Below are 14,914 nucleotides of genomic sequence, written 5' to 3' on the forward strand. Positions count from 1 at the left end.
TTTAGATTATTTAATTCAAAACCATATGGATGCCCTCAAACGAATTGTGAAGCCTACTATTTATAAGCTTTATTTCTCATGTGTATTGTACTAATTATTAGTTATGCGACTTTCAACATGTTTCACATTCCATTTCATTGATTCATTCATGCTTTGCCCATACATTTAATCCAAAGATGGTGCAAGCATTACGAACGTTTATTTTATCGCATGCTTATTTTATCGCATGCTTATTTTATCGCATGCCTTGTATTAAATGTGATGTATACTTTGTCTGTGCGTTAAATTTGTTTATGCATACTTTGTTTATACATTTAATTATGATGCTTGCTAAAGTGAAACTCTGTAGCTACTGTTTATTTATTTGTAGATTTTAATTCTTTGATTTTTAATTAAAAAGTAAATAAAATAAATAGTTGATGTATGCAAATCTATAATGTATGTGTGTGATTTAGGATTTAGTGTTTTAAATAAAACTTATTTTTTTTATAATTAGAATTATTGGTTTTCCACTAATATGTTTCATAAGGTGAAACTCTTAGGAAATAAATATAATTTAATCAAATTCTATTTTTAAAATTTAATAAATTCTTTTTCTATTTTTTTGATTTATTGCGCAAATGATTAATTATATAAATTACTATTATTTTCCCATTAATTTTATTATGGATTAAGTGTTTATTGTGCCAAAAATTTGTCTACAATAAGTCAAAATACTATTTTACCATACCTTATATTAAGATATTAAGAATTTATTGTACCAAACTCCCTTGTTTGTCTACAATAAATCAAAAATTCAAAACATAAAATATGTATAAAATTAAATAGAAGTTAATTTAATTTATATAATTAAAAATAGAATTTGATTAAATCATATTTATTTCCTAAGAGTTTCACCTTACCCTAACTATTATTATTTAGCTAAGCATAATTGAAATAAAAATAATGATTAAAATTAAATTACTCATAATTAAAAGGAATAAAAACTACTAAAATAAAAAAAATAAAACTAAATTTATTTATAAAAGTAATTATGCAAAACATTAAAACACACTTGAAAAATAAGATTACAGGGAAATTGAGAACAAAAGAGATGCTCAAAACATGAAAATGAGGCTCTATTTATAGAAAAATAAAATCATAATCTAGTGTTTTGCGGTCCATCATAAGCTTTATGCATGCGCTACTCACAAGCATTAAATCAAGATCCAACGGCCGGTCAAACTTCAAAAGTTAACATTACACGTGGCATCATGTCAAGCGTCCGATTCAATCAAAGAACGGTTGAGATTTAGTGGGTTAATGGGTGGATCAGGTTGACTCAAATACAAAGGTTCGGATTCTACAAATTGCTCCACCAATCATTGCCACTTGGGACGATCGTGGCCATTGAATCATGAATGGTTGAGATGTAGTCAAAATTAACAGCTATTAAATGCACTCATATCTATTGTAAGCTCATTTTATTATTCAATTAATGCTCGGTCAATAGAAAAAGTCAACTTTTTGCACAAGCTCAATTTTAAGCTGATCTTGACTCATCTTAAGATTTTCGGACTTCCGGAATCCAAATTTGACATCCATTTATTTATTTGGAGTCTCGAATTATGTGAAATTAATCTTTTACCTAATAAAGACTAAGAAATACATAAAATTAGATATAGTTAAAACATTGAAATTCTAGTTATGCAACCCAAGAGGGGGGTGAGTTGGGATTCTAAAAATTATTCAATTTAAAGCAAAACTCAATGCAAATCTAAAATGAATTTAAAGCAATAACAAATAAATTTGTCACAATATAAAAAGATAAGGGAAGAGAGATTCAAACACGAAGATTTTTACGAAGTTCGGCCAACCTCGCCTACGTCCACGCCTCTAAGCTTTCCGGGCTTGAGGATTCCACTAGGCAAGTCTCCAAGTCTTCAAATGCTTACACTTGACTTCTAAGGTGTCAATAAACCTTTACAACAAGAGATTATCCCCAATCTCTTAACCCAAGTTTATCCCAACACTTACAATCACTCAATTTGATTTTAAAGAATATTACAAAATAAATCTCTCTCACACAATGTGTTTGATTACAAATGAAGATCCAAAGTGTGAGTAAATGAGATGAATACAAGAATTTAAAGCTCAAGGAAACTTGTATGCTCAATAATTTGCTCAATGACAATTGTTGGAATCGTTGTTGTTTGAATTTGATTGAGTTTATTTATAGTTGGAGTTGAAAATCAGCCGTTATTGACTTTCTGCTCACTGTCAGATCGCCGTTAACTAGATTTTGAATCGCCGTTTGACTGGTCAAAATGACCGTTGGGCTGAATTTTTGAATTGTCGGATCACGGATTTCTAGATGTTGGATCGTCGTTAGTGTCCATAGGCTACTCTTCAATTCTGTTCGATGTCGGATTGCCGTTATCGAGATGTCGGATCACCGTTTTCTACAGTGAACTATTTTGTAAAATTACAGTTTGACCCCAAAACTTTATAAAAATATACTATGGCCCAAAACTTTATAAAACTTATCAAATAGGTCCATTTTCAAGATTTTAGGCAATACTTGTTATTTATCAAAATTCTCAAAGCTTTTTCAATTGAAATCATTAACATGAGAATAACCAATTTTATAAAAATATTTTTATAGAATATAAAGCCTTTATAAAGTGAAAAAGATGATTTAAATATATATGAAAACTATTTTGAGCTTTTAAAAGATTAGCCAATCTTAATCAAGTTTGTTATCATCAAAATCACTAATAAAGAATTATTTATGTTAACAATTTGCCCCTTTTTTATGATGACAAACTTTTCAAGAAAATAATTGTGCAATTTTGCTCCCCCTAAATATGCGTTCCCCCTAAGTAAAATATTTGTAGAATTTAGCTCCCCCTAAATATGTGCCCATCAATTTTTAACCTCATAAAAATAAATTTAATAAAAGGAAAAATTTTCAACAGATTATATATAAATTATCTCCCCTTTCATCATAAAAAAGAAATGAGCGCGAAAAGATTAAAAGAGAAGTTTAGAGATTACCCATGTCGAAAAAAATTTTGGCAGAATCTCCCCTTAAAAATGAACATTTCCTAAAAAATAAAGTGGTTAAAACACTCCCATATAAACTCCAATTTAGCAACCAACCTCCATACCAACAGATTTAAATCATTATCATAAGCAATAACCAAAACATGTTATCAAAATCAACTCAATTATAAACAAAGTCCGCATATCCAACAAAAACATCATAAAAGCATCACAAGCACAATCAAAACCAAATGGTACCACAACAACTACATGAGATGAGTAATGTTTGTGCGAAATGCAAAGGTGCAGAAAACTAAGATGGGGGCGGTGAAGAGGAATTGCCGGGATCATGGCCAAGGTGACCAAGAATGCGGCACTGTCCAGCAAGTAACTCCATCTGCTGATCTAATATCTGTTGCTGAAAAGTCGCAAAGTCTGATTGAAGTGCATCCACTTTGTCGAAGAGCTACTGAAGACGGTCCTCAGAAACAGAAGATGATGTAGGAGGTACAATTGGCACGGCTTGCTCAGTTGGCTCGTCATCCTGAGAGGATGCTGCTGCTGCTTGACGAGGGGCACGTGGTCGAGCTCCAAGGCGAAAGTCGGGTAACTCATCCTCGGTCTAAAAGTCATTGAGCATGAGGTTATCATCCGGAGCTACCAAAGTATCCTCATTCTTAGAGGAGGTAACCTTGATCCACTTGCCTTGCCTCCAATGAAAACCAATCCTTGAAATTATTTCCCTACCCATCTTTTTGGTCTCAACATCGACAGGTTTGGTCAAGGAACATGAAAGTGTCTCAGAATCTTACTAATAATGCTACCATATGGAAGTGACTTGTTAAACACAGCAGTGGTAGAGAGCATATGACGCAAAATAGTGAATGAAAGGTGCATTTGCCTTCCTCGAATGAGAGAGTCAAGTAAACTGACATCTAATCTAGTCACCTCATTAGTGTGTCCCTGCCTAGGTGTAACATGTGCTGGAGAATACTGTGAAGAATACGAACTTGGAAAGGTAACAACTGAGACCGAAAGGACAAGGAGCAGACCTCATCAGAGAGATCACGACGTCTACAGATATTCCTAATGCCCTCAATGTGAGTAAACTGACTAAAATGAAGCTCTTTTCTAGTAGTATACAGGTTTAGCCCTTCACAGGATATGCCAAGAATACGATCAAGCTCAAACATATCGAACTCAATCCTAACACCTCCAACATTTGTTACGACTCCATCTACAGATATTCCTAATGCCCTCAATGTGAGTAAACTGACTAAAATGAGGATCTTTTATAGTAGTATACAGGTTTAGCCATTCACAGGATATGCCAAGAATACAATCAAGCTCAAATATATCGAACTCAATCCTAACACCTCCAACATGTGTTATGACTCCATCTTTTCGATTAACAGAAATCTTTATATTAGAGTAAAACACCCTAACTAAATTTTCATAGACTCGTTCTTCAATACCTAAAGCTTCATCCCATTGTCTTAACATTTAAGGCAAAGTTCTACCACATATAATAATATCAGAGAAATCGTCAATATCAATATAGAATGAGGTAATTACAGCTTTTCCCATGAATTTCTCATGAAATCGTTGAGCCAGTTGACCATTTGGAAAATGCAGGCTGTCAAAATCTTGAGAAAGAGGCCTAAAGGAACTGGGATTACGTGGAGCTGCTTGCTTGGTTCGGGTACACCGCGGTCGTGAAGCCATTGATGATTTTTGAGGAATTTAAATCGGTAGAAAGGAAGTTTAAGAGCTGAGAGAGTGATTACAAGTTGAAATTTGATGGAAAATGGAAGAAATTTGGGTCAAATTTGGCGAGACCAGTGCGGCTGATGCCATGGTTTTCAATTTGGGATTTTCAATTTTTGAAGTAAAAACTGATTTTAATCGGTTGAAAAGGTTCTAAAGAGGATAAAAATTGTTTTTAATGCTTTAATTTGGTGAAAAAGAGCAAGAAAAATGGTGGATTTGAGATGGACGAAGTTGCAGTCGCGATTTGAGAGAAAGAGAGTGTGTTAAGAGCAAAAACGAAATGGGGAAGAAGATGTGTCACTGTGCACTTAACGTGTGATAACGGCGAGCCGACAGCGTCCAAAGAGCTCCCAAAATTTTTCATGAAAACGGCGACCCGTTAATGTGATGTCGCGTCTAGAATGCTTGCCAAGGTTTCTGTCCGAAAACGGTTAGCCGTTTATTGAAATAACAGCAATATGTTTTCTACAACTTATGATTTCGCACATTTATTTTAGTATTTGGCCAACAATTAATACATTTCAAGACCATTTCATTGATCCAAAATGTTTTAAGTGCTAGTTCAATGCATAATTCATGAACATATATGTATTTCAACAATTAATTCATACATATTAAAAAATACACACACTCCATATGTATATCATGATTAAGCATTCCATAGAGATTAAATCATTAAATCATATATCAATCAATTTTAATAGACTCAATAAAATGAATAAAGATGTTAATGTGAAAATTTCATCATCCCAAGTTCATGCCAAATTTTTGAAAATTATTTTTTGCAAAGTGGTTTTGTAAAAATATCGGCAAGTTATTTTTCCATAGAAATAAACTCTAATGCAATATCTCTATTTTGAACATAATCTCTCAAGAAATGATGTCTAATTTCTATATACTTGGTTCTAGAGTGCTGAATGAGATTCTTTGAAAGATTTATAGCACTAGTATTATCGCATTTAATAAGAATTTGTTCAAGATTTAATAGGAATTTGCTACAGTGATCTATTTTGTAAAATTATAATTTGACCCTAAAACTTTATAAAAATATACTATGGCCCAAAACTTCATAAAACTTATCAAATAGGTCAATTTTCAGGATTTTAGGCAATACTTGTTATTCATCAAAATTCGCAAAGCTTTTTCAATTGAAACCATTAACATGAGAATAACCAATTTTATAAAAACATTTTCATAGAATATAAAGCCTTTATAAAGTGAAAAAGATAATTTAAATATATATGAAAACTATTTTGAGTTTTTAAAAGATTAACCAATCTTAATCAAGTTTGTTATCATCAAAATCAATAATAAATAATTATTTATGTTAACAAACATAATTAATAATTCCTAATATATTGCATAAATATAAATATAAATTATAATATAAGCACAAAAGAACATTTTTATCGCTTGATAATCAAACATTTTTGAATACTAATCATAACACATGTTTTGTTGTAAATATAATCTGTTAGATAAACCACTTAACTCAAAAATTTAATTTGATGGGTAAAGGTCCAATAATTATATTTAAGACAAGTCTTAACTAGTGTCCTCAAATGAAATATGGACTACTGTTATACTATAGAAACATGTAGATGAAACAATAGCAAAAAAGTGAGTCAAATAATTGAAAAAAGGGAAAATGTCACTCGTATACCCTTAAATGACACTTGTATCAAACGTATTACAATACTTTTAACATGTATCACTCGTATACTCTAAGTTGATAAAACGTGTCTTCCGTCTACCAAACCGTTAGCTACAGTTAGAAAGTTAACAGAATTGTGACAAATTGACTATTTCGCCCTTGAAACTCAAAATAAGGTAAAAAGACAAATTTGCCTAAAAAATTAACGTAAATTTTCAATACAATTTTTTTTATTTTGTTATTAACAATACATTTTTTTGATTAAAAAAATATGAATTATTAATGGTACATATTATTAACAATTATCTGAAAAAATATCCATATTATATCATAAAAAAATTATTAACAACATATTATTTACAATTATACATATTATACCATAAAAAATTTCAATTAGAGCTTGAAGGAGTAGATCTTAAAAAATTTAGGTTAAATTTTAGAGGAGTAGATTCGGTTGTGGAGTAGCATTTTTTTGTTAGTTTTTTTCAGTCCCGTTGAAATAAAGTTGTTTCACATAGATGACGAAATCTTTTGATAAATGGGATGACATGTCATTTTTTAATCAAAGTTTCTTCCATCTTAAAAGACTAAATTACCCTTATGATGTTAGCGCTTGCAAACGGTATCTAACGGTTTGGTGGACGACAGACACATTTTGTCAACTTAGGGTATATGAGTGATACATGTTAAAAGTGTTATAGTATGTTTGATATAAGTGTCATTTAAGAGTATACGAGTGATATTTTTCCTTGAAAAAATAATGCAAATAGTTTTAGGATTCAAACCGGAGAACTTGGCTTTAAAATAAGGGAAATTATTAGCCATATATCTTTAAATGACACTCGTATCAAATGTGCTACAATACTTTTAAGGTGTATCACTCATATACCCTAAATTGACAAAAAACTTCTGTCGTCCACCAATCTGTTAACTGCCGTTTGCAAGCGCTGACATCATAAGGGTAATCTAGTATTTTTAATAAAAACGACATGTCATCCCATTTACCTAGTAAAAAATGACACGTCATATGATATATATTAATAAAAATGACATGTCATCCCATTTATTGGATAATTGTTAATAATTGCTAAAAAAAGTTACTTTACAAACGAATTTACTCCTCCAAAATTTAACCTAAATTTTTGAAGATCTACTCCTCCAAGCTCCAACTGGAATTTTTTATGGTATGATATGTATAATTATAAATAAAATGTTGTTAATAATTTTTTATGGTATAATATGAATATTTTTTACGGATAATTGTTAATAATATGTACCATTAATAATTTATATTTTTTAATAAAAAAATTGTGTATTGAAAATTTACGTTAATTTTTGGGGTAAATTTATATTTTTATCTCATTTTGAGTTTCAAGGGCAAAATAGTCAATTTGCCACAATTTTGTTAACTTTCTAACGGAAATTAATGGATTGATGGACTGTAGAAGTGTTTTGTCAACTTAGAATATACAAATGATACACTTAAAAATTATTGTAGCACGTTTGATACGGGTGTCATTTAAGAGTATATGACTGATAATTTTCCTTAATATAATGTTAGGGAAATCGTTTAACCAAACATTTAAGTTGATAAATATTAACCGAACAATAGTATTTGATACAGACCTTAACATAATCAAAGGGCATTTGCACTACGATCATTCAAGCAAACCGAAAATTAAATATTGTAAAAAAAAAACCCAAAAATTAAATAATTAAACTTATTATTCCTGAAGGGATATTACCGTCTGGTGCTATTATTACTTGTATATGGAGTGTGGCTATTGAAAAGCTAAGTGAGAAGGCTGTGCACGTTCTTTTGGTGGATGAAAAATGTGGCTACCGACGAAAACAAGTGAAGCTAAAAAAATAAAAAAAAAATTGGTTTTTTTGGCTTGCCGAGCAGCTCACACTTCAATCAGAAATTATTCCTCACATTTGATTGTCATTTGATTTTAGTTGATGTAACGTCTTGGGGTGAAAATACACATATGGTAATAGTTTGTCTATACTTTCACATTACTTTGTCGCACATTTATTTTTTGATTAAAACTATTTTTGAAAATACACTAAAAATTGAAGGTTGATAGAGAGCAGATATAAATATAGTAAGAATGGTCATAATCTACCTTACCTTCTTAATATTTTAGTCATTTTGTGACTTTTTTCCTAACAGGATCAGCTAATTAAAAGTGATTCCAAAGGCTGTACCCCAGCTATATATATATGGTAAACTCTATCTTACATGCATGTAAGATACATGCCTCTCACATAAATAGTATATATGTGGGACCCACATACTATTCATGTGAGAGACATGTATCTTACATGCATGTAAGATAGGGGATCCCATATATATATATATAATCGAAGCAACTAGAGAAAATAGAAGCAACTAGAGAAGTCCAGAAAAGCAAACGTTGCAGAGATCATCAGCCACCGAACGTGGATTGCTAATAATTAAGTGTGAAAAAAATAAAAATAAAAGCAAAAGCAAGACAGATCAAACCAAACAGTTACTGATTTGTCAAAAAGAAATTCATAAAAAGCTATACAAAGCTAAGCGACACTAGTGCTGCCTGACCTGTCATGATTATATCAAATCTCCAACTTTATTATTATTATTATTATTAGTGTATATTCAAACACACTATATATATATATATATGACATTTGCATGGATTGTATTCTTGCACCAGTATCTCTTTTCTCCTTTGCTCTCTCATCTAATCTCTCTTGATTATTTTGGCCTTGAAGACTAAAGATGGAGCGCTCAGTGCGTTTATTTTCAACTGTTCTACTTGTGCTGCTGCTTCTTGCCAGTGGTACCTTCTTTCTTTTACCATTTTCTCTTGATATTAATTTAAAATATTTATTTAGTTTCTATAATTTGAACCAAATGTCAAGTTAATCGTCCTATTTTAAAAAAGAATACTTGAAACATCATTATTTGTTGCTATGATTGTTTCTTTTAAATTTTACTTTGTTGCTAACTTTTTCTTTGTTTTTCATTTGTTGTTAGATTTTTTTTTTTTAAATTTTCAAACACAAATATTATGTAATTATTAAAAAGTTAAATTCAAACATTAATTAACGATGAAAGCAAAGACACTGCGTTTTTGGTAATTTTTTTTTAAATACAGAAACTAATTAAATAATTGGCAAAAACCGTGACGAATACAATAACTAAAGGGGTTTTTTACTCCGACACAGGAAAAGATGCACACAAGTAATCTTTTAATAGCTAATTAATTTCAAGTGTGTCAAAACTTCAAATACAAACGATGAGTGTGTTGTGTGTTAGGATTTGCATTCTTTTACATCCCTTCCCTTGCACTCACTGACTTACTAATTAAGAAATTAATTTCGTGGTTATATTGATTGATGTAAAATCAGAAATGGGGCTGAGGGCGGCAGAAGCTAGGATATGCGAGTCTCAGAGTCACCGGTTCAAGGGGCCATGTGTGAGTAAGAGCAACTGTGCTGCTGTTTGCCAAACTGAAGGGTTCCACGGTGGCCATTGCCGCGGATTCCGTCGTCGATGCTTTTGCACTAAAAGATGTTAAAAACACTTTATGAAGAAGCTAGTTTCTTTACAATAATAACAAGGATCCCTTATCCCTGTGGCCGGATACTTGATTTTGTTTGTTGTATTATCTTGGCGTATTTGCAGTTGTTGAGTTGCTAGAGCTTTCATGTGTGAGGTGTGGTTGCGGTTTCTATTTATATTTGTAACCTTTTGTATATCTCAAGTACTTGTATTTACATGTTAGATCCTTGATCAATAGTTTCCTCATGGTTGATCTCAGGATCTGTGATGGCACTTACAAATAAATCGAAAATCTAGTGTTAATTTCACTCGTATCACTTGAGAGAGAGGAGCTGACTATAGTCACTAGCTACGTGTCTTGAATCGATCCTTGAGTAAATTTGAATGATATTTATGATGCCAGCAGTGATGAGATTTTAGAAATGTTATGCTTCATATGGACATTTATATTACTGTATTATATCATATCTAACTTTTTATTTAATAACTAGAAGTAACAAACCCCTTGAAAGATTAACACAAATATCACATTAAATCAGCACTAGCTTCAAGTCAAAGAGATAATACTATTTTTTTTGAATATTTATATATAATTCAATCAAAGTGTAATATACTTGATGTCCACTTAACTCAATATAACAAAGTTTAATAACTCTGGTGGAGACTCGAACTTAGAAGTACAAGAAGAGAATACCGACTAACTTAACTAAGGGATTATTAATAGATAATACAATATGTTTTGAATAGGAGACCAAACTTTAATTTTAGATTTTTTATAACTGTATGTTCAGTATTTCTCAATTTCAACTGACAGTGCTATTCGTACTGTCTTTTTGGCTTTCCAATTGACAAATTCATACAAGTTTCCAAGAGTATTTTGGAACTCAAACTGCCTAAAGAAGGTTCTAAATTTATAACTCTCACTAAAATTTTTCATAACACACAGACTATTTGTTAATTTTGTAAAAGCGTCTGATCGAAAGCTACTCGTTGGGGAGAGAAGAAAGAAAGCATGGATAGATTTAGAATCACTTGACTAGGACTAGAAGGGGAACTAAGTTTCTGCATGGGGTAACCCAAATCTTTTGAAAATTTTGAAAAATAAAGGTAAAAGTTTTCAAGATGATCCCCAACTTATTATTTTCGAAGGCAACCCCTAACCTTCTTAAACTTGTGTTGTATTTCGATAGCCCGCGAATTAAAATCATGGCTCTGCTATTGATTAGGACAATCTTCATCGACTTATATGTTATTGTAATAACAAATTGATTAGCCGGTGATTTATACGGTAGAATAAGAAATCTCTGGTGATGACTTATAATTTAGAAATATTCATGTTGAATTACCAAAAATAAAAAACAAAATATGTGAAAGCGCACATGAATCCATAATATTTAATTGCTCTTTGGCGTCGTGTGGTTGGCCTTTCAGAGCAACACATTCTCTTAAAGAATTTTTTAATTTTCTTTGTGCTCTCTTTAGTGATGAGATGTCAGAAAGAATAGAACGACACGTGTGACTTGGGGACCATAACCACTTATATAGATAACTTTTCTTCCTGTCTTTAAGTATTTCTATTTCAGCCTATCATAGAAATAGAAATTACACTTAAGTCTCTACACATTAAAGGCCAACATCCTGTCAGATACATTAAAACTCATATCATTGAAAACCTTAATAGATCATTTTTACTTGTACTTAACTTTATATGATAGTCCGCAACACATAATTATTCAGATATAAGGCCAACGTGGGATTCCTTAATCCAACAATGTTGGATTAAAAATCCAACAATCTACGACTTGAGCTATATGTATAACTTTATAATTATGTTTTGCAAAAATAACTGTATGAGCTCAACTTTATTGTTATTACCAAAATAAATCTATAACCAATCCGATCCATCAATCATACCAAAATATAATCAAAGCGGCCTTCGTTACAATTATCGTAACTCGACCTAACACTAGTCACTATGCCAATACAACTAAATGACATGGATCATGATGTAAATGTGCAGCATGAAAATTTCATGCAATGTGATCTTAGCATGCCCATTTCCAATTGTTCCACCTTAAATCTTAGTGAGATCAAACTGTACTAAATCAAAGTGTGAATAAACCAAATATTTATTTCTACAAAAAATAACCCGAAATATCCATAAACTAAAATAATTAAAAAAACAATGTTTATATTATAAGAGCATCTAAAATCACAAACTCCCAGTAAAACTGAATATCATTTAATGATATGACACTCATATGAGCAGTGTGCTTATGAAATATTTGGGGTGGCAATTGTTTAGTAAGCGGATCCTAATCATGAAGTTTGTGTTAATGTGCTTTATAGATAACTGCCCACTCTAAACTCTTTTTTTAACAACTAAGAACTTGATGTTTATATACTTCGTCTTCGTCGAGCTCTTGTTGTTATTAGATAGCACTACTGACTTATTGTCACAAAATAACTTGAGTGGTCTATTAACACCATTTACTATATGCAGTCTCGTAATACAATTCCATAGCCATATTCCTTGATTGGATGCCTTATAACATGTTATGAACTCAGTTGCTATTGTAAAAGAGGCTGTAAGAGATTGTTTAGTACTCTTCCAAAAGACAGCACCCCAGGCTAGCAGGTAGATGTAACACGAAGTGGATTTTATACTATCCTAATATCTAGAAAAATCGAAGTCAGTATACTCAATGATATCAAGTTGATCTGACTTATGATACATAAGCATGTAGTCTTTTGTTATCTATAAACACCGCAAGACTCAATTAGCTGCTTTCCAATGGTTTGCTCTTGGATTACTTAAATATCTGCCCAACATTCTAGTAACATATGCAATATCTGGTCGTGTACAAATCTCAGCATATATCAGACTTCTTATTGTTGAAGCGTAAAGAATCTTTTGCATTTGCTTTTCCTCAAAATCATTCATAGGGCGCTGATTGACACTAAATTTATTTCCTTTAGAAATAGGGTTATCACCTAGTTTGCAATCTTGCATGCCATATCTCTTGATAATCATTTCGATATAACTCTTTTTTGATAATCCAAGAACACCCCGGGAGTGATTCCAGTGTATCTATAGCTTACTATAAAAGAGGCATCACCAAGATCTTTCATCTCAAAATTCTTAGTTAGAAATCTCTTGGTGTAAAGAATAAGTCTCTATCGCTGCTAGCAAGTAAAATGTCATCAACATATAAAACTATAAAAATATACTTGCTCCCACTGAACTTATGATATATGCAACAATCGACCAAATTCATTTTAAAACTAAATGAGATGATCACTTAATGAAACTTGAAATACCATTGTCGATATACTTGCTTGAGTCTATAAATGAATTTTTTTAAGTTTGCAAATCATATTCTTTAGGTCTCTTAACACAAGGTTTTCTAGTTGCACCATGTAGATCGTTTCATCTATGTCACTATTGAGAAACGCTGTCTTTATATCCACCTGATGTAACTCAAGATTGAAATGTGCCACCAATAACATTATAATCCTGAAAAAGTCTTTCAAAGAAACTAGAGAGAAAGTCTTTATATAGTCAATGCCTTTTTTTCGTATGAAGCCCTTTGCGATAAGACACACCTTGTACCTCTCCATATTATCTTTCGAATCCCTCTTATTCTTAAATATTCATTTACAACTAATAGGTTTCACACCTTTTGGTATTGGGATAAGATCTCATTCGTCATTGTCCTTTATGGACTTCATTTCTTCATTCATAACATCAATCTACTTCTGAGAGCTAGAACTTTTTATGGCTTTATAGAAATTGATAAGATCATCTTTCATTACTCTAGTGTCTATTTTATGTTCTTCGAGAAATACAATGTAGTAGTCTGACACTGCACTTCTCATTTCTCTAATGGATCTCTTTAATGGCATACGTTCTTGAGGTGGTAGAGTTTGTTCTCCTGGGACAACTTCTTATATAGGGATTCTACAACATTGTCTTGATATACTGTGTCTTAAACAAAGTCACAAATGAGACCCTGATTAATGCCAATAACACCTATAAGAATATCAACATACCCCTTCAAAGACAAAGTCCCTAATTATATCTCTCCCCGCAAACTCGACATCTTCAAAGAGTTGAGCAATTCCTAGTCGTGGGATCATAAAACTTGTACACGTGGATCTTTTAGAGTATTCAATAAAATAGTAACTCACCATCTTTGAGTCTAGTTTATTCACATTAGGCCTATAAGGCCTTACTTAAACTAGACATCGCCAAATATACAAGTGTTTTAGTAGTTGCTTTAGTTGGAACTCTGTTAAGGATATATGCTGCAATGTTAAGTGCTTCTCCCTAGAGTGATTCTGGTAAGGTAGAATGACAAATCATACTCCCCATCATGTCTTTAAACATCATGTTTCATCTTTCAGCAACATTATTCATAGTGGGCGTACCCAACATAATATATTGTGAGACAATACCGCACTTGTCTAAGAATTTAGCAAACGATCCTGGATGTTGTTCACATAAACCATCATATATACCATAGCACTGCCAGGGTCAAATCTGACGCTTTTTATTCTTTTGCCAAGTTGGTTCTCAACATCAGCCTTAAAATTTTTAAACATATCCAAGAATTGTGACTTTTCATAAAGGAGATATATTGTTGCCATATTTAGAAAAATTGTCTATGAACATCATAATATATTGATAACCATTCCAGGCCACTGTAGGGAATGACCCACAAGTATATGTATGTACGAGTTCTAAGATGTTCAAAGTCCTATTTTCTAAGATGTTCAAAGTCCTGTTGGCCTCAAATATCTTTTTATTGATTTGTTTTTCCTTGATACAGTTAATGCAAATATCAAAATCTGTGAAATCTAAGAGGTCGAGAATTTCGTTTGACGCAAGTCTCTCTATTTTCTATTTAGAGATA

The 14,914-nt window shown here is 31.7% G+C and overlaps 1 protein-coding gene across 1 annotated transcript; it reads left to right on the forward strand.

Annotated features, from left to right (window-relative positions):
• Window positions 1-9,105: 9,105 nt before the first annotated feature.
• LOC102611353 (defensin Ec-AMP-D1) lies at window positions 9,106-10,306 on the forward strand. The gene is made up of 2 exons (XM_006470821.4): window positions 9,106-9,273; window positions 9,845-10,306. Exons 1-2 carry the CDS (start codon window positions 9,213-9,215, stop codon window positions 10,012-10,014), a joined length of 231 nt encoding a protein of 76 aa, XP_006470884.1. The 5' UTR covers window positions 9,106-9,212; the 3' UTR covers window positions 10,015-10,306.
• The last annotated feature ends 4,608 nt before the right edge of the window (window positions 10,307-14,914 follow it).

Source organism: Citrus sinensis, chromosome 8 (genome assembly GCF_022201045.2).
Source record: "Citrus sinensis cultivar Valencia sweet orange chromosome 8, DVS_A1.0, whole genome shotgun sequence".
Taxonomy (NCBI): Eukaryota; Viridiplantae; Streptophyta; class Magnoliopsida; order Sapindales; family Rutaceae; genus Citrus; species Citrus sinensis.